Below are 18,895 nucleotides of genomic sequence, written 5' to 3'. Positions count from 1 at the left end.
GGGACCTTATTGGGAGAAACATCGGTTCTACACTGACAGAGGGCAGGTTTAGACTGGATATAAGGAAGAAATTCTCTCCATGTGAGGGTGGTGAGGCACTGAAACAGGTTGCCCAGAGAAGTTGTGGCTGCCCCATCCCTGGCAGTGTTCAAGGCCCTGTTGGACGATGCACTAAGCAACCTGGTCTAGTGGAAGGTGTCCCTGTGCATGGCGGGGGGCTGGACAGGGTGGTTTAGGAAGGTGCCTCCCGGCCCATCCCGGACCGTGTCCCTGTGCCAGCCAGCCGGGCTGCGGGGGCCGGCGGGGCGGGCGGAACCCGCGCGCGGGGGAACGGTTCCCAGTGCCGCGTGTTGCCGGCCGACGGCGGCGGCGGCCGCCTCCTCCTTCCTGCTGCCGGCGCGGGGGTGGCGGCGCTGTGGCGGCGGGGCCGGGGCATCGCGGGCCCGGGCGCCTCCTCCCCGCTCCGCTCCGCTCCTTCCATGGCCGGGAACTTCTGGCAGAGCTCTCACTAGTGGGTGCCGCGGCCGCGGGGCGCGGGGCACGGGTGCTGCGGGCCGCCGCCGCGCTCTGTCCATTCATTGCCGGGCCGGGCGGCGGGCATGGCGCTGAAGGGAGGCCCGGGGCGGCCGGCGGAGCGCCGGGCGGGCGGCGGGGCCTGCTCGCCGCGGGACCCTGGCGGGAGCCGCGCTCGGGTGCGGGACCAGCTCGAGCCGGCCCCGCTCAGCCGGCGCTTGGGAAGCGTCTGGGCGCTCCGGGTGAGGGGTCGCTTCCCGGTGTCTGTGCCCGCGCCGCCCCGGGCTCCAGCGGCGGAGTGCGGGCGCTTGGGTCCCTGACACGCTTGTCCCCAGCGGTGGGGCAGCCGGGGCTCCGCTGGGGTTGGACATTAGGAAGCGTGATTGATACTGGAACGGACTGCCCAGGGAGGTGGTGGAGTCACCGTCCCTGGAGGCGTTTAAGGAAAGACTGGACGTGGCACTCAGTGCCACTGTGTAGTTGACAGGGTGGTGCTCGGTCATGGGTTGGACTCGAGGACCTCAGAGGTCTTTTCCAACCTAACTGATTCGGTGATTCTGCCCTAAAACTCCTCATGCTGAGCGCGTCAAGGTTTGAATGGTGCCCGTAATGTAATGGCTGAAACATAAACCTTGTTAGTGACTGTCAGGGTCTAAGATCTGTACAGCCTGCCCAGTTTGCTACTGGTAGAGGGTAATCTCAGCCCGTGGTAGTTCTTGTTTTGTTGTTTGGTTTTTGGGTTTGGGCTTGTTTTTTTTTTTTTTAGTTGTCTAACTTTTGAAAACCCTGAAGAACAGTTGCTTGGGAAGATTGTGGCTTTGTTAAAGGCCACAAGCCCTTTAGCCCCGAGCCTTAATCCATAGTCTGTTTGTACAGGAGACACTCAGTATAATGTTGATGGAGAGTTGCTGAAATTATTTTCCATTCCTTTAGCTTACAATGGATTTTGGATAAACAAGATCTATTGAAAGAACGCCAGAAAGACTTGAAATTTCTGACTGAAGAAGAATATTGGAAGCTACAGATATTTTTTACTAATGGTAAAACGTTTTTTTATTTCAGCCATAAAATCTGTGCAATGTCTGCCATGTCTAAATGGAGGTTTGAATTGCTTAGAGAATGTAATGTTTTCATTGTGGTATAACATATACTTTCACAGCCTATTTTAACAAAGATTTGGAATATAAATAACATCATTATTTGTTAGTTATATTAGCACAATTCTAGGACAACTTGCAGGCTAATTAGCTGCATCTATAACATTTTAACCTGTGATAGGATGAAACAGTAAATTTTCTTATTTTCAAGAGGTTCTTACCAAAAATATAAAAGGAGGAGAAGCAAGCAGAAACTGCTAAGCTAGTGTATTAAAAGCTCAGTGTCAGGCATTAGTACTCAGCCTGGGCTTTTGGTGGCTTCTTAGGCTGGGGTAAGTATTTTAGGTGATCTGCACTGTCCTCTTAAACAGCAAAGTTTGGAAACTCGTTATTTGTGTTCATTTAGATTCTCTGAAACCTGCAACACAGCCCATGTTTTGTCTTCTGTCTGATTTCCCAGCACCAGCTGCCTCTCAAATTGTCCACGAGTTTCTGAGAGCTTGGCAGGCAGCCTGTTCTCCCAAAGAATTTGGGACTTGTGTGTGAAGTTGTCTAAGATTTACTTGATCCTGCAAAGCGTGTAACTATCCGTATGAATGGCCACACCTGAGTATATGAGATTACAAAGGCACTTAAAATTTTCTCTGTGCAATTGACATATTTGGATATTTGAACTGAAATATTTTTAAAAATCTCCTTTGGCAATGGATATTGCTAAATAGTAGCTTGTTTGCTAGCAGCTCTTTAAATTTTTTTGCAGCAGTCCTTTAAAGTACAGAATGCTTATTTTTTCAGCTATCTGACCAGACTAGAGAAGTGAAGTGACTTTCCCAGGGTCACTGGAAGATCTTATGTCAGTGTTGGAATGATCCTGTGAAAGATACTTATCCCAGCTTCTCTCTTAGCTTAGTTATTTTTGTAACAACTGCATATGCTATAAACACGATCACTGTGAGTACATCTGTGTTATTGCTTATAGGGCACCAGGAAATCAGGCTAGCAATGATTTACCCATATGATCCATTTCTGAAATTTCTTGAGGTGAAGACCAAGTGTCACAACTTCATAACACAAAAAGAGACAAAAGGAGGGGTATGGGTATTTCTAAAACTGTATTTCTATGCTAATTTTCACTAGTATTAATTTGAACTATGAAATATGCCTTTTAAATGTTTCACTTCATTGTTTTTCTTGAGTAAACAAAGCTTTCCAGAGTAAACAAGTTAGTTTTTTTGTTTTGGTTTGTGGTTCTCAGGGTCCTTTCCTTGGCACTCCATGCCTCCCCTGAAGGTATGGTGAGTGACTGGGGGCAGCTGGAGAACAGCTCTGCCAGCGTCTCCCCTGTGCACATACAAACACAGCCCACCCTGGAGGAGAGCGTGGTGCTGGGCTTTCTCCCCTTCTCTAGCAGAGAGGCCTCTTCATGGGCAGGGCAGTCAGGGGCTGCTCTGTGCTCAGGCAGAGCTCACCATGTTCAAACCCTGGATGTGCTGTATGATTGCCTGCCTCTGAATAGGGACCCTGCTTTGGGTCCCCCCTTGTCTCCCATCTGCACTACCTGAGAGCAGATGAGGCTTGGCCACAGCATGTCACATTCAGTGTGTCAGCCCAGGAGATGGTTTTTCCCTAAAGCAATTAAAATCTGCATGGAGAGGGGCAATTTCCTGTTGCTTCCTCATTGGAAAACAAGTACAGTAGATCACTAACTGATTGTATGGCTCCCTGCAGCTATGAAGAGAAGGAAAAAGATCATCTTCTAACATAGTTTGAAAAAGGGAACTGTTGTTGATTTCTCTGGATCACCAAGTCTTAATTGGTTTTGGTTGAGAAGTTATTAGTTGTTTTCCCTTTTTGGTTTTGGGCAGAAGCGGTAATGTTTGTGTTAGAGGCTGCTCAAAATACTCAGATTTAAAACAATCTTATTAAAAAAACCCAAAACACTGAAACCACTTACTTTGTAAACATACAGGAATAAATGATCCTATAGTTTCTTTTCAAATATTATAAAAATAATTACAAGTATTGGACTTTTTCCCAACATATACAAGCTTCCATTTCATTAAGTCTCTCTAGGCTCTTGTCCATTTTTTTTCCTAACCCACACTTGATTTTCTCTGACAGCAGATGGCCTAACCATTCCTGAAAATCCCATGGGATTATGAAACATATTTGGAGAATTCTGTTTAGCTTAATACTTGAATTTTTCTGATGCCCGAGTAGTAGGACAGCTTTTTAGCCCCATGGTCAAATTGAAGGCAAAAATTCTTTCAAATCTCCCAAGATATGCTGATAAAATGTTTAATACATTATACACTGCATACTGGGTTTAACACCCTTTTCGGAAGTATTGCTTGGCCTACTGTCAGTGGCAAACTAGTCCCAATTTGGCATTCTTCTCTAGGAAGAGAAGGATATGACACAGGCAGGGATTTAATGTTGCTTTGGGCATTGCCAGTGGGTGACAAATGTGTACCCTGGCTATTTGCAGGGCATACGTGATAAGAGCATGGGTAAAAATCTCTCTGCTTGAATGTTTAAATAGAGACTAAGAATTTAGTGATGACTGACAACAGAATTGTTTGGTTTTCCCACCAGTGGTCACTGTCTTGGTCTTGCTGTACATATTTTAAGTATCTACTTAAGTGTATTTTAAAATACTGTTTTTGACATTTCTCATGAGGGAGGAAAAAAAGAAGAGGGAGTCTTCACACAGCCAAGCCGTGCTCAGAATAATGGCGGCGAAGAAGTATGGGAAAAATGACAAGTAACAACCTTATGTTTCACTGTGCCATTCTTAATATCCAGCCCCTGCTCTTAATCCCAGCTTGATGCATCTAATTTGCTTGGCACCTTTCCTTTGCCTGAGAGGCCAAACAAGAGCTACCTGCACAGATGACACCAGGGTTGTTTCTTGGCCAACTGGCAGAGGACCACCGTGATGGAGCAGCTGACTGCATCCTCTGGTCTCCCACCCCCTCTCCCTGGACTAAATATGTCTTTTTTTCTTTACACCTGCTGCCTCTGCCAAATTTAATGACCGTGTTTGTGTTGGCAGCTTTACTTGTTTGAAAAAAACCCATCCATTTTGTGTGGCACTGAAGAGCTGTGGATTTATATTTCCTGTGTCTGAGTTTGTTTTGCTCTAAAATGGAATAGTTGAGTTTTACCCTTCTGAGATTTGTGTTGTCATCTTCTTAAAGGTCATACTCACTTTATACACAATGAAGTCAAGGTACCTTTCCCTTTTTGAAGGTGTCCCCAAGCTTCAGGAGGCAGCGGTTCTTCACCTGCAGGTCTGTAGGTTTACAGCAGCGTGTTGTCTTACTAGAGCAGCTGAGCTGAGGGAGAAGACTGTGGTGCTGCTCCTTAGAATCCCCAGCACTAGTCATGTTTTGAGACCCTTTGCTATTTGGTGTCAAATTGTTTAAAAAAACTCAACTCAAGCTTTTGTTCATTTTTTTTTTTAAGTTATCCAGGCTTTAGGTGAACATCTTAAATTAAGACAACAAGTTATTGCCACTGCTACAGTCTACTTCAAGAGATTCTATGCCAGGTAGGACTGTTTACTATGATGGTACAAGAATAAAACATTTGCTAGGCACATTTTGGTAGCCCTTTAAAAATGCAGTTCTGTATTAAAAACAGTGCCACTTTTGTTTTCTGGATGGTGTAAAGCTTTTATGCCTTAATAAAGTTAACTTAAGCTTTGCTTTTTCAAAAGGAAGTGTGGTGCTCTTAATAGATTAATCGTTCTACATGTATGAAACAACATATTATAATTTTGTTGTAACATTTCAGATATTCCCTAAAAAGTATAGATCCAGTATTAATGGCTCCTACGTGTGTGTTTTTGGCATCCAAAGTAGAGGTATGAAGTATTACAATTTTTTAATGTAAAATTATGTGATGTATGAGAGAAAGAAAACGTTTAGGACTTTTAAATTTTTTGTCTTTCTTCATGCTTTGGGGGTTGAAACCTTCTCTTTTTTTGCATAGATTTCTATAGCATTTAAGAAAAGGAGACAGAGAAGGCCTTCAAAATGTCTGAATTACTAACCCTAAAGTGCCTCTGAAAATTGAAAAAACATTTTAAAAGGCTGTTTCGCTGTGACACAGTGTTTACATATTTACATACACTATATCTTAAATTGTGCAGTGTCCACTTTCTGGTGTGTTTTTCCTTATTTATGTTTACTCAAACTTTAAAACATAATTGGAATTTTTTTCCTAATTATCTTGTTCTATTTCATATAGCAAGGGATCCTCAGAGTTTACCACACTTTCGTTACTTGAATTAAAAGTATGTTGTAGCTCATGTGCTGTCCTTGAGAAGTTATCATAAGGAAGTGACCCATTAGGGATAGTGGTGAGAGGGCTCCATGCCTCCACCATCGGAACTCCACTTTGAATGTGGCCAAGAGTTAGCATCAGCTGGGTGCTGCTGTTAGTCCTTTGTTATGCAGCAAGTTTTACAGCTGTTTGAGAAGTGTCCGTGTAACAGAAAAAAGTCAAATGGGACAATTTGTGATATGTCAGCACTAAGGAATTTTACAGAAGGAACTCAAATACTTTAGGGATGGTAGAAACAGTGCTACTAAACCAGTGTTGACTTGTGATACTGTTGTCTGTACAAGTACTGTGACACTTTTCAGTGTTTGGGAGACATGAAGGAAAAGAGAGTGAGTGTTGGAGAGAGTGCTTTTTTATCAACCTGTTAAATAAGCCTTTAAGAAGGCATAGACATAGAGTGTAGAGACATAGATGTACCTTAAATTAGAAGTCTGTGTAGCCTTCCTTACGCTAAAGCTTCTGCAACTTTAGAGGGCAGCTGTAGCACTGTTGATTCAGCTATGGACTTACCTGAAAGAACACTGTATGTAGAAAATTTTCAGATTGCTGTCTGTCTCAGCACAGGAGTTAAGACTTGATGAAAACATAACTAAAAAAGGTAGTTAATGGCAGGTTTCTAAAGACAGTTTTCTCTCCAGATGGGATAAAGAAACAAATACTTTCTTGAAACCCTCTTGTCTATTTTATATAAAGAATGTTAGCCAGGTGAGCTTTTGTGGCTTTAGTACCTTTCATAAATCTTTACTGTTCCTCACAAACAACCAATAAACTAATCAATGAAGTAACTCTTGGGTAAAGAGTTTAACCCTGTTCACCTTAAGGAAAAAAAAAGGGGTGGGGGAAAAAACCAAATACTACAATACTGCGAAAAGAAGCCCAGTTTAGTAAGAAGCCATTATTTTAATTTGATAACAGTGTGAGTGTATGGTGTTTCAGGTGGTTCACCTCATTTACCATTCTTTTTCTTCAGGAATTTGGTGTTGTTTCAAATACAAGGTTGATTTCTGCTGCTACTTCTGTATGTAAGTATCAGTAATTTTCATTACACTCCAGTTAGATATTTCTATAGGGAAATGAGTTGGTTTCTTTGCTTGTTTTTAAAAGGCAGCTTTTGATCAAATCATGGAGGACTATAAGAGCCAGTTAAAACCATTTAGAATGAATAGCTTCTGTTTCCAAATATAGAGACAGAAAGGTCCTTCCTGTATTAGTTTTGGTTGATTATGGTTGGAACTTATGCCAGGCATAAGTGAAAACAAAGTAATAAAATAAAACCATTGAAATTGGTAGACAACCTCAAGTAGTAAATTGAATTCTGAACTACTCAAAGATAGAATTCGAAATTTATGGCTCTGTTTAGTAAAAGGTATAGCTCTATGGAATTACCTGTTTTAAGAATTTTTGGTAGGCTGTATACCTTCAAATTTTTTTTAGTCCTTTTCCCCCATCATAAAATTAGCCTTTGCACATGATACTTATTTCTAAAAATACATTTTATAACCTATTGTTCACAATAAATTCAGTTAAATTACACTGTAGTTGCTTAATTCTCTATCTTTCCCACTTGCCTTGTATTTCCCAGTTCATGTTACTTGCATCTCATCCATCAAAGTCTCGAAGTGATATCTTCCTTAGCTGAATGCTATTCTCTGACCCAGAAGGTCCAGCTGCTTTCAATGGGCAATTCCTGGCTGTGCTCTCCCAAATGTAGGTCAGCGCTTTCAAAATCCCTCGTAGCCATTGAGGGGACAGGTGACTGGCTGCATCTGTAGCCTCCACATGCAGAGAGTGTATCAGTCCATGGGGCTGGCCCTGTGACAGTTCTGCCACCAGGAGCTGAAGCACATCTTCAGTGCCAGCATGACCAAGACCAGTACTGGATATAGCGCTGAGAGTTGCTATTTTTACATCAGAAGCATCATTGTGTAGAAGTTTTGATGCATCAGTGAGAAAGTTGGATGGATTTTGGTAAATATATGGCAGCTGATTTTACTTGGACATCTAGTTCTTAGCTGTGCTGTTTCTCAAAATCCCAGTTTCAGGATCCTATAGAAAATTTTCCCCACAGCTCTTCCTTCAGACATAGAAGTCCTGTCAGCCCTGATAAGTACTGTGCATTTCATGGAAATGGGGGAAAAATGCAACAGGCTTTCTCCAAGCATTCTTTTATTCTACCTGTTTTTCCTTTACCAGAGTTGCTTCAGTAGCACACAGCAGTTTTTGGGAGCTCTTAATACAAAAGACAAGAAAAGATGAGGCAAGACAAGTAAAAGCAAAAGCAAGCTAACAAAAGGGGTGATGTAATAGTGGCTGGTTTAAGAGGTTTGCTTACTTTTAGCTAGGTAGAAACATGAAGTTAATAACACTTGCTTCTATTCTAAGGAAGATAATCTCAGACTGGTTTTCAACAACCTCTTCAAAAGGTTTTTGCTCTGTTTACACATCTCACTGAAAGGACAGCTCCATGTAGTGGTTGTGTCTGCAGCTTGCTTTGTGGGATTTTTCTCAAAGTGGTATTTTTTTTTTTTACCATGTACCTCTTCAGTTTGCATACATCTTGAGAAACCCTTTTATTAATTCTTCTCTTTCTTGAAATAATTAAAATTTCCGACCAGTAGCCCAGTCTTGGTGTCCTACAGCAAATTTCCTAGCAAAGTCCACCATAGGTCTAAATGGTGAATTTTTTGGTCCCAAGGACTGATGCTGTCTTTTCTTCGAAGTGAATGTCATACTGATTTTCTGGAAGTAGTATCGATACTACCATTTAATAATGTATTGTCTATTATTAATATAAGGAATATTGTTCACTTCCAGGATGTTAAATGTTACCTGTTTTCCTTGGAGGACAAGGACTTAAAATAGATTTTTAAATGTTTCACTTGTACAAATCTCAAATCCACATCTTCAAGTATTCTTGTTTTTCTTTGTTCAGCATTCTAACATGAAATCACTCTTGTTTTGCCTATTAACATGCTTCTTATCAGTGCACGAACTGTACTTGTTTTCCTCGTAAAATACATGAAGATTAATTAGATATCTCAACTGGAGATCATTATTACGTGGTGGACCTGCAAGAAGTCTGACTGAGCTCCCTCACCCTGCCCTTGGGCTTGCTTTTTTAAGACTTCATTAGTTCTTTTAAAATCTTGCATGTTGAAGGATCAAATCTAAGTTAAAAAATCCCATGTGAAAATTCCATTTGGATTTAGTGTTGGAACTGGGATCCTGAATGTCAGTAGCTGGATAGCTCTGTGAATAAAGACTTGTGGGAAGTTAGTTGTCCCTGAGCTTGTTGGTGGTTAACCAGAAGATTTAATAGTGTCCAAAGTGGCAGTCAAATGTCTGGCTGAGTATCTGTGCAAATCTGTGTTTCAGATGTATTTCTCTCTCCCTTTCAAGATCTTAAATCTTGCAACTCATCTCTTCTCTTTGAAGTACAAACCTTTTGTACTGAAAGCAGTTTTGCTGCCAAATAGATTTGAAGGGCTATATACAGATGAATGAATAGAAAGGGAAAGAAGTATAAGTATTAATTACATTATTTTTAACATACTTTTTTCTGTTTACTGTAGTGAAAACTCGGTTTTCATATGCCTTTCCAAAGGAGTTTCCTTATAGGATGAACCATGTAAGTATGCTATTTGAAATACAACTCGATCAAATAAATTAATAATTGTTAGCAGGAAATTCTGTCTTTTAAATTCTAACAAATGTTTTCATACTCGTATGTCAGGGTTGCTCATGATTAGTTTTGTATAGAATATTGGGAAAGTTATTTTCTAAAGTAAAAAATTACATAACCTCCTTTCCTTAAATTGCTAACAGAAAAGATAAGTGATGTGATAAGGTGACTGAAATGGTAGTTTTTCTATAGCATGATGATAAAAGAGATCTAAAAGAGTTTTTTTTTAATATTCTTGGTTACAAATACATTGCTCCAGGGAAAGTAAATGGCCTTTGCACCTGGAATGCTTCCAAGCTTGCACACATGAGCAGTTGGCTTGCAGAAAGCAGTTTTATTTTTGCCTGTAAAATTTAATGGCTCTGGAAAAATAGTTTTTATTTACTACTTAAAATTTAAATTTACCAGTGGTTTTCAAGGTATTCTCAGTCACACTGCTGAGAAGTTTTGTAGTTTTTCTTAAAACCAATTTTGACCTGTGCTGTAGAATTTTGAAAGTTAAATGTCTAATTAGTTTTAGATTGACTGTAACAAATACTACTCTTTTGTTGGTTTGCTTTTCACTCAATCTAGAAAGCCAAATGATACATCAGAATATAAAATACCTAAGACCTTACAATAAAACTGCCCTGCAATTTTACAGAAAAAGGCAAATGGAAATGCATTTTGGAGTACTGCTTTTGTATAGCCAAAGCAGTCCAGTCTTTTCCTTGATGTCACTAATACATCACCACCTCTATTGAGAGTGAGGGCTGATTTAATTACTGCAATTAGACCGAATATTTCATATGAAATTAAACCTGAAAATGCTTTGAAGGCTGTTTGGCATGTTAGTGGCCTGATGAAGAAGCTCTAATTCTACAAAAGAACTTCTCTATTGCTGTGAAGTTTTTATGCGCTGGGAACAATTTGCTGCTACCAGGTGTTGAAACAAACCAGACAAGTGCTGCCAGTGAAGCAGTCTTTCATAGCAAACTCAATGCAGAATATTTAAATTAATTGTTATTATGACTGGAGTTAAGTTATAACGGTGATAAGACAATTGCCAATAATAGTTTTATTTTTGTTTGGTTTGTAGTTTCAGATAGAATGCATTTAGGACTGTTGGAAATAGTTGTTGAGAATTCCTGTGCATGTGTGGTGTTAAACTGTGTGTCAGTTAATTCTTTCTGCTGCCTTAAACATGCTGCTTATTAACTGTGATTTTGCTTCTTTACAGATACTAGAATGTGAATTCTATCTCTTAGAATTAATGGTAGGTTGGGTTTTTTGGTGGAACTGCTTCTGGTTTTGGGAGAGTAATTTCCTGATGCAGAGACTGGGATGTCAATGTCTTTTTTTCCCTAGATGGAATGGCCAGTCATGACCATAAAGAGTTGTATTCTTTCTGTGCCCTCTTCTTCTTGCCTGGAAGAATCTAGGGCTACACATATATATATGTGCAGAAGGTGTGGGTACTATCCTATTCAGGCCAGTCTATAACAACCTCATAATTAGAGTAATCTTCTAGGAAGTGAGATATGGGTTTGAATCCTGTGAGGAAGAAACCGAATTCAGGCCTCCCATTTTCTGAGATGGTGCTGTAACTATTAGGTTATTGGATGAAAGGAGCACAGTGGGACAGTTTCTTCCAGAGCCTTTCAAAGAGAGGAGCCATACCTGCTTTTTATAAGAGTAGCTATCCCATTGCTGTGTTTGCTTGGGTAGCTGAAAGGATGCATCCCAGGCTTCTTAGGGGGCTTGGGTAAAGTGCCTAATTTCTGCATATGGCTTGGACTTGGATGGGTTAAGCGCTGAACTCTAGTACTGCTCTACTAGAGTAGTTCTGCTCAGGTGCAGAGAAAAGGAGAGAGAAGCCAGGGAGCAGCTTAGTGAGTTAGACAGCAGATGAGAGAATTTATTTTGGTAATTGAACACAGAGGAGGTCAGATCAAAGTTTTTGTGTGTCTACAAGTTGTTTCAATACAGTTTTTAGATTCCTGTTTAGATTTAGTCCTTGATCCTGCTGTTAATGCATGGCAGTAACTCTTGAATTTTGTATGCAGGAGTTTTAGGACAAGCAACTGCATTTACAAGAAGTCATGTTTTAGGGATTCACTTATTTTTCCAGTATGCTATGCAATATATAGTGTGTGCAGTAACAGTGTTTCACCTAAGTGTTCAGCACATGTAAATAATGTGGCTTTTCCCTGTAGTATCCATACAGTTGGCTGCTTTCAGCAAGAGGATTATTCCTTCTTGTTTACCTGGACCTGAAACGAGGGGATTTGAGAGCAGTGGAATTTTTCTTCTCTTTCTTTCCAAACCAGCGTCAATTATTTTGGCATGCTTTCCATGTATGGTATTTAGTAACAGATTGTTTTCTGGCAGCGTTTTGTATTTCCAAGTGGGAATTACGGGTTTGTAAGCAAATGAGGTTTCAGTGTGCTGCAGATGTGGCTTTCTGTGTCTCTTAGGGGAAGGACATTGACAGACTGGCAACCGTGCTGTGTAATGGTATTCTATAGAGAGCGCTGCCCTCATTAGAGCAGGACTAGGTGTCAGAATGCTACTTAAAAAAATAATCAGTAATTGACTTGTAAACTAAATGTTTTAATATGAACTGACAACATGCTCTGCATTGTAATCTAACTTCTATTCCACTGACATTTTTCCTAGGACTGCTGTTTGATAGTATATCATCCTTATAGACCTTTGCTCCAATATGTGCAAGATATGGGCCAAGAAGACATGCTGCTACCTCTTGCATGGTAATGAAGACAATGGAAATAGTTCTTCCTTTCATCAAGAAAGCAAGTGTTTAACAATTACGCTTCAAAGGTGGTTAAGCTTTTGCTGAACCAAGCAGGCTTAGCCGTATTTGAATACAAAGGGTGCCCTAGTTAACCTGTACAGGTATATGTCCCTGACTTAGCTTATTCTGTCTTTAACCCTGTAATGATTTTACTTTGCAGTGGTCTAGTTTTTATTTTTTAGACTAGCTCTAATAGCACAGTTTTAACATTACTGAATGGTGACTATGAGTAGCGGAAATTTCTTTCTGTCAGCATTGTCCTTCTGTTGTAGCTTCTCATAGGAGGTAGAAACAATATGTAGGATTTTCTAGGTGTGTTAGCAGAACTCGTATTCTTGAACTGTTTCAAATGCAGAAAGACAGTAGAAGTACTACTTTCATGCATGCCCGTACTTATTTGTGAAACAGATATTATCTTATGGTATACATCAACATCTGCTACAGAAAGACATTTATGGTACTAAAATAGTGTTTCCAAATAAACTTCTGCTGTGACTACAAAAAAAAAAAAAGAAAGGCTTTAAGAGATTTTTACAAGGGAAAAGATCTCTTTCCTTGATGTTTTGCCCTGCAGCCTCATTGCTTTGACCATCTGGAAAACTGACAAAATACTTGCAAACTGACAGCAGTTTTAAAGTAATATAGTCTAAAGGTGAATAGGAAGATACTTACAAGTTCTTTTCTGCACAGGAGGATAGTGAATGACACATATAGAACTGATCTTTGTCTGCTGTACCCTCCTTTCATGATAGCTCTAGGTAAGTAACAAGTAATGTCTCCTGTCATGTTTAACTGGAAGTATTCTGTGTGCTGTCCCATCACAAGTATTCCTCAGAGTGCCCTCATAAGGTGCTTCAGGTTGTGTTTCATACAGCACTGACACTGTAGCCTTGCAAGTTAAAAAGCCTTAAAGAAAAGTCAGACAATTAATCCCAGGTTTTCTCTGTTGAACTGTATAGGGTTTATAAAAAATTTAATGTTTCTAACTGCATCAGGAGTGTATCTTTGTTCAATATCCATGTCACCTGATCTTTGCAGCTTGCCTACATGTGGCCTGTGTTGTCCAGCAGAAGGATGCAAGGCAATGGTTTGCTGAGCTGTCTGTTGATATGGAAAAGGTACACTGTTTTTATTCTGGTTTTATTCCCGCCATTTGCTATGGACTGACCGGAAATGGTAGTCGTGGTTGTCTTACACATGTGCAATACTGATTTGAGCTTAATTCAGTGATCTTGTTAGGCAGATCTCTTTGGAAGGTAGACAATGTTGGGTTATGTGGTTATCACCCTTCTCTGGAAGTCAAGATAAAACTGTAGCATAACAGAAGAGCATTGCTGGTGTTGCCATTTTCCAGACAGTATATTTTACATTGTTTGCCAAAAAAAGAATTCCCAGCATCTTTCCATCATACAGGATTGCCAGCACGAGTCTGACTTTTAAGTTCAAGTGCATCTGATTTTCTGATTCACCTTTCGACATCATGCCAACATACCATACTCATTTTCTCCCTGTACATGTACAGAGTATAGCATAGTGTAGAACATTTTTGACACTTTCAGGATGTCCAGCACTGTGACTTCAATCAGTGCTAAACAGGGAGACACCAAGATCATTCAGCTGAGTTCCCTGCTAATGCAAATTCCATGTCAAATAATCCCCATCATTAATTTATTAGGTTTCAGGGTACAGTTGTCCTTATACTAACAATGTTCTTCATCAGTTTTACTTTTTAGGTTGGCTTCTTTAACCTTTTTTTAGCTCCAGCAAGCAAATCAAAGTAGTACTCATACTTCTTACCACAGTGTTTCACTTAGCACGTATTTTTTTCAGTCTTTTTTTGAAACTGAGTGTCTGGAATTAAATAGCCTGTTATGGATGAGATGTACCATTTCCCTCTGTGCCCTTGGTATTGCCCTTTATCCCACTGATGTTACAGCATTGTGTTTGTATTCCAGGATTTGTCTTGAAATTTAAACACAATGTGGATGCTGTGTTGCCTCGAGAGTTCTGTGAATTATGCTGTCATGCATTTAAAGGCAGGGTGATAATAAACTGGCAGCAAGGGAGAACCAATCTATAGTTAATAGATAAAATTACCATAATCTTGATACTGAACATATTTGAATGTTTACACATATTGGTTCTTATGTCAGTGATAAAGTCTAAGCTTGATTTTTTCACATGAACACCATGGACTTCTTCACCAACTACGACTTTTGTTTCAAGGACATATATTGCTCTAGCACTTAATCAAAGTTCATGTATTAAAAAGAAGAAACAAGTCTACTTCATTAATTTAGAGAATGATGAAACATATTATGAATGAAACATTCTCCAGCTTTTATATAGAATATTGCACTAGAAATTTAATAGGAAATTAAGGTAGATAGAAAGTGTCCAAACTGGAATGCTTGCACTTCCAGAAGCAGAATATGAAGTGTCAACAATTCTTACTAAGCATATAAGAAGTATTTAAAAACTCTTTGGTTCTGTTTCTTGGAAGGAAAGAATTCAGATTAATGTTCCGTGGTTTTGGGCTTTTGTTTTCCCACACTGTGCCCCCAATACATATAGAACATTGATAATCATCAATTACTGTATTGATAATCTATGGTCATATAGCTAAAGTCATGCTGCCTGGTGTCTATTTTCCCAGGAACTTAGTTATAAGCTGTGACAGTACTTGCAAATAAATAATAAATCAAAAGGTATTTAGTTTGCAGAGGTAGAGAAGCAGTAAATACAGTTGAAAGGGAAAGTACTCCGTTCCGGCTTCGATTCACAATTAAATAAAAAAAATAATTAAATGCTTTATTGCAACCAGATTAAGTGCGAAACAGCTCTGTTTATAATATGAAAATTGTGTTGTTTAGTTTCAGTTTGGGGCCTGTTTAGTTATTTGCACACTTAAATTGGCTATGACAAAGGTAAAATCACTATCGTGCATGACCTTAGGCTCTCTTTTCTTCCTAATACAGATTTTAGAAATAATCAGGGTTATTCTGAAGCTGTATGAGCAGTGGAAGAACTTTGATGAGAGGAAAGAGATGGCTACTATTCTTAGTAAAATGCCTAAGCCAAAACCACCTCCAAACAGGTACAGTACTTCCTTATTACATCTTTCATATGGAAAAACCAGACTACTATGTTAAGAATGTTTAATTTAAGGTATAGTGTATGTTTTTACAGTGCAGATGTTTCTGATACAAAACCAGCCCGATTGTTCAGGAGCTAGTGGGAAGCATAACATTCATTGTCTTCTGGAGAGTGTTAATGTGATTAGAGTGTGATCAATACAGCTCAGCAAATGTAAGGAACCCCAGTGTGAGGCTCCATGACGGGACCAGAGTCAATGGAACTGGGCCTGCTTGATGTCGTATTTAATTACTGTGATTAAATATCACTGTTGGGAATCTGCACATGCAAATTCCTTTGCACATGCTTGTGTAATGTGAACTTCACAATGTTCAGAAGTAGATTCAGCAGGCAGCTTCATGATCATATATTAAAATTATTTTTCACATAAATATGGTGAAGTTATTTATGCATGCTGAGAATAACCTTTGCATTTTTTAATGAAACTGAGCAGAATATTTTGACCTATTTGTGTATAGGTTGAAGTATTTACTTTCAAAAGGTTTTTATTATTTTCAGAATACTGTATTTTTTAATTTTAAAAAAAGTATAAAAATGTAATATGATGCTTCTTATTGAAGAGACATATTTTTGTTTTCTTCAACAGTGAAGGAGAACAGGGTCCAAATGGTAGCCAGAACTCTAGTTATAGCCAATCTTAAGGCATTCCAAAGAATTTCTTTATGGACCACTTTGACTCAAGACATCCTGGGATATTTCCTGTGTTCATGAAATGGACAGAAGGTTTTAGTAACATCTTTGACAAAGAACTTGAAGAATAAATAGCTTGTTTGTGTCAAGCATTTTGAAAGCTTTTTCTCTAAAACTACATCATTTTCTCTGACGCTGGAGCAAATGTGCTAAGATTTTTCAGTGTAAGGAATCAAACTTTAAACCAAGCTGCAAAAGATTAACACTTTTCACTCAAAACAAATAGTTCATTATTGGTTTTATTTGCATTGATGTGAACTATTTTTAGAGTGACAGTAACCCGAGGCCTAAGCGTAACTATTAACGACTTGCGTTGTCTTCATTTTGTTTGTGACTGAAGGAAGATAGTGCACTGTATGTTGAATCTATCCATTACCTTCAGTTTTGTTGATTTAAAAAAAATAAATACAGATTCTGCAACAAGTAACACACAGTCCTTCAGAAACAAATACCTAGAAGAGCCTGTAAAGAATATTGTTACAGTTTTAATGAAAGCTGCAGGAAAGAAAGTCAGTTTCTATTTTTGGATTTTAAAAAGCTGTATTCCTCAGTAGATCTACTTGGTTGTTTCTGCCATGATACACAGTAGCCCAGCTTACCAGAGAAGTGCAATATGTATAGTGATTCTGCAGTTTTCTGAAACATTTCAAGTGTTAGGAATTAAGAAAACCCAAAATACTAGGATTTTTTTTTTTCAAATAAATGTACTGTATAGTACAATCGGAATATTTCACAATCAAGTACAAATCTGGATATTATTGCTATTTTTTATGGTGGATTTTTTTGTAGAAAAGATATACACTGTTAGTCTGCCTTCACTGTTAGTGTGAATTTGTGTGGTTTATTAGAGAGTTTATTTAAGAGGATCAAGTGTTCAGTAAGCTTCATACTGGCTAATTTTAATTGGGATGTTAGGAGCAACTCTAGAATAACTGAAATGGGATTCCTTGGTTAACTTTGTGCTGGAGAAAATGAGATTCCTTCAAACAGAAGGCCATATCCTGCATTCCTTACTCAGGCAGATATCCCACTGAAGACAGGAATTGGCCTAAATTCATTTACTGATTTTTTAGATAACTTTGTTTCTAACTAAGTTCTGTACAACTTTATTTTTAACGATAATGCCAACTTGCCCAAGTATAAAAGTCGAATGATAAAGTTCAGTAACATTGTTCTCTTTTTTTTTTTCTTGTTTTCCTGGAACAACACATTTCACTGCTCTGAAATACTGGAGGGAGATTCTTGAAAACATGTGCTCTGTGATGCGTCTTGGTTCAAAAAACTGGCCCCTTAAAAAAACCCCACCGTCTTTGTAGTCGGCTGGTCATTCAGTGAAATACAACTCAAGTGGTTTTGTATGTAGCCCATTAGGCTACTAGCATTTATTTCTCTTCAGGTTATTTCCATAAACCTTTAGGTGAACCAGCCCCAAACGCTTTGGTGAGGTGGGAAACATACACGTTTTGGTCTTTGCTACTTGGTTGCCACTTGATCCGTACCTTTTATAGACAGTTGATTGATGAAGTGGAATTCAGCTGTTTTGCTTTCATTTCTTGAAGTCTAAAATGTGCTATTTGTAATGTGGACTTGGGGAATAGGAATAAATCAAAGCGACTTGACCTCTGTTGTGTGGAGTTCTTAAACGGGAGCTGTTCTTTAGGTAAGCATCACTCAGCTCACATATACCACATTATCTGCCAAGAAAGTTCACGTTTTGGAATTGGGGAATTAATGAAGAATTCTGGCTAGAGTGGTTAAATTTTTTCTTGCTGCTCAAGAGCCTTTGCAGACTTGACTTTACACCTAAATCGCAATGGGACCTAAACCTCAGAGCTAAAATATCGGGCACTTCTTGATGGTACCTGGGAGTTTCCTAATAGTTTTCTCTATTGGAAAGGTGAGGCTAATTTTATCAGCTCAGATTCCAGTAAAAAGAGTGAAAGGCAATAAAGTGCAGTCAAAAGAGCTGGATTCAGTGAAGACAGTTTTAAAAAGATGTAATTTCAAACAACAGGAAATGGAACAATGTGAATTCAACAGTCTTGCTATTAAGCAGACAGAAAAAAATCACCTTTCTTGTGTTTCATTTCAAGGGAGAGGTGCATAAAAATGTGGTATCTCATTGAAAGAGATGTAGCTGAAAGTCTTCACAGATTATATGGCAACAGGTGACTCTGAAGTGTGAAAGCAAACACAAGCCATCTATGCCAGAACAACTTAAGGAAAAATCCCAAAGGAAACAAAGTGGATCAGACAAGTATACAGTAGTTTTCCAATTATGAAAGAAACAACCCACAACTCTTCAGAAAAGACAGCAGGGGTCTAGAAGAATCATGGGTGGTGTGAAAACTTACCAGGTGACAACTGCTCCCTTCTGACAGAGGAAGCCGGAGCAGCTGATGAAAAAAATACATGGCAAGTTGGGAAGCAACAAAAGGAAAGATTTCTCACCACTGCTGTGTCTGTTGGGAGTTTCTGTTGAAAATTTGAAAATACCCGAATATACTAAGACATGCAAAGCCTGAAGCACTCCGAGTTGTAAATGAGAGTTATCTGGAGATTGTATCACTACATACTAATCCTGTTTTATGCTCTTCCTCAGATGTTTATTAC

General features: G+C 39.2%; 1 protein-coding gene across 2 annotated transcripts; it reads left to right on the top strand.

Moving 5' to 3' along the window:
* Positions 1-375: 375 nt before the first annotated feature.
* CCNC (cyclin C) lies at positions 376-17,901 on the top strand. Of its 2 annotated transcripts, XM_032105133.1 has the most exons (12): positions 376-511; positions 1,447-1,553; positions 5,079-5,163; positions 5,409-5,478; positions 6,931-6,982; positions 9,533-9,588; positions 10,862-10,897; positions 12,301-12,392; positions 13,127-13,194; positions 13,475-13,554; positions 15,415-15,533; positions 16,179-17,901. In XM_032105133.1, exons 1-12 carry the CDS (start codon positions 480-482, stop codon positions 16,231-16,233), a joined length of 852 nt encoding a protein of 283 aa, XP_031961024.1. In that variant the 5' UTR covers positions 376-479; the 3' UTR covers positions 16,234-17,901. The 2 variants fall into 2 exon arrangements, with proteins under 2 accessions (XP_031961024.1, XP_031961026.1); XM_032105135.1 differs by lacking the exons at positions 376-511; positions 5,079-5,163 and having other exon boundaries at positions 1,472-1,553.
* Positions 17,902-18,895: the final 994 nt, after the last annotated feature.

The sequence above is a fragment of the Corvus moneduloides genome, chromosome 3, assembly GCF_009650955.1.
Source record: "Corvus moneduloides isolate bCorMon1 chromosome 3, bCorMon1.pri, whole genome shotgun sequence".
Taxonomy (NCBI): domain Eukaryota; kingdom Metazoa; phylum Chordata; class Aves; order Passeriformes; family Corvidae; genus Corvus; species Corvus moneduloides.
The sequence above is the reverse complement of the archived record's forward strand: the minus strand, read 5'-3'. Positions and strand labels throughout refer to the sequence as shown.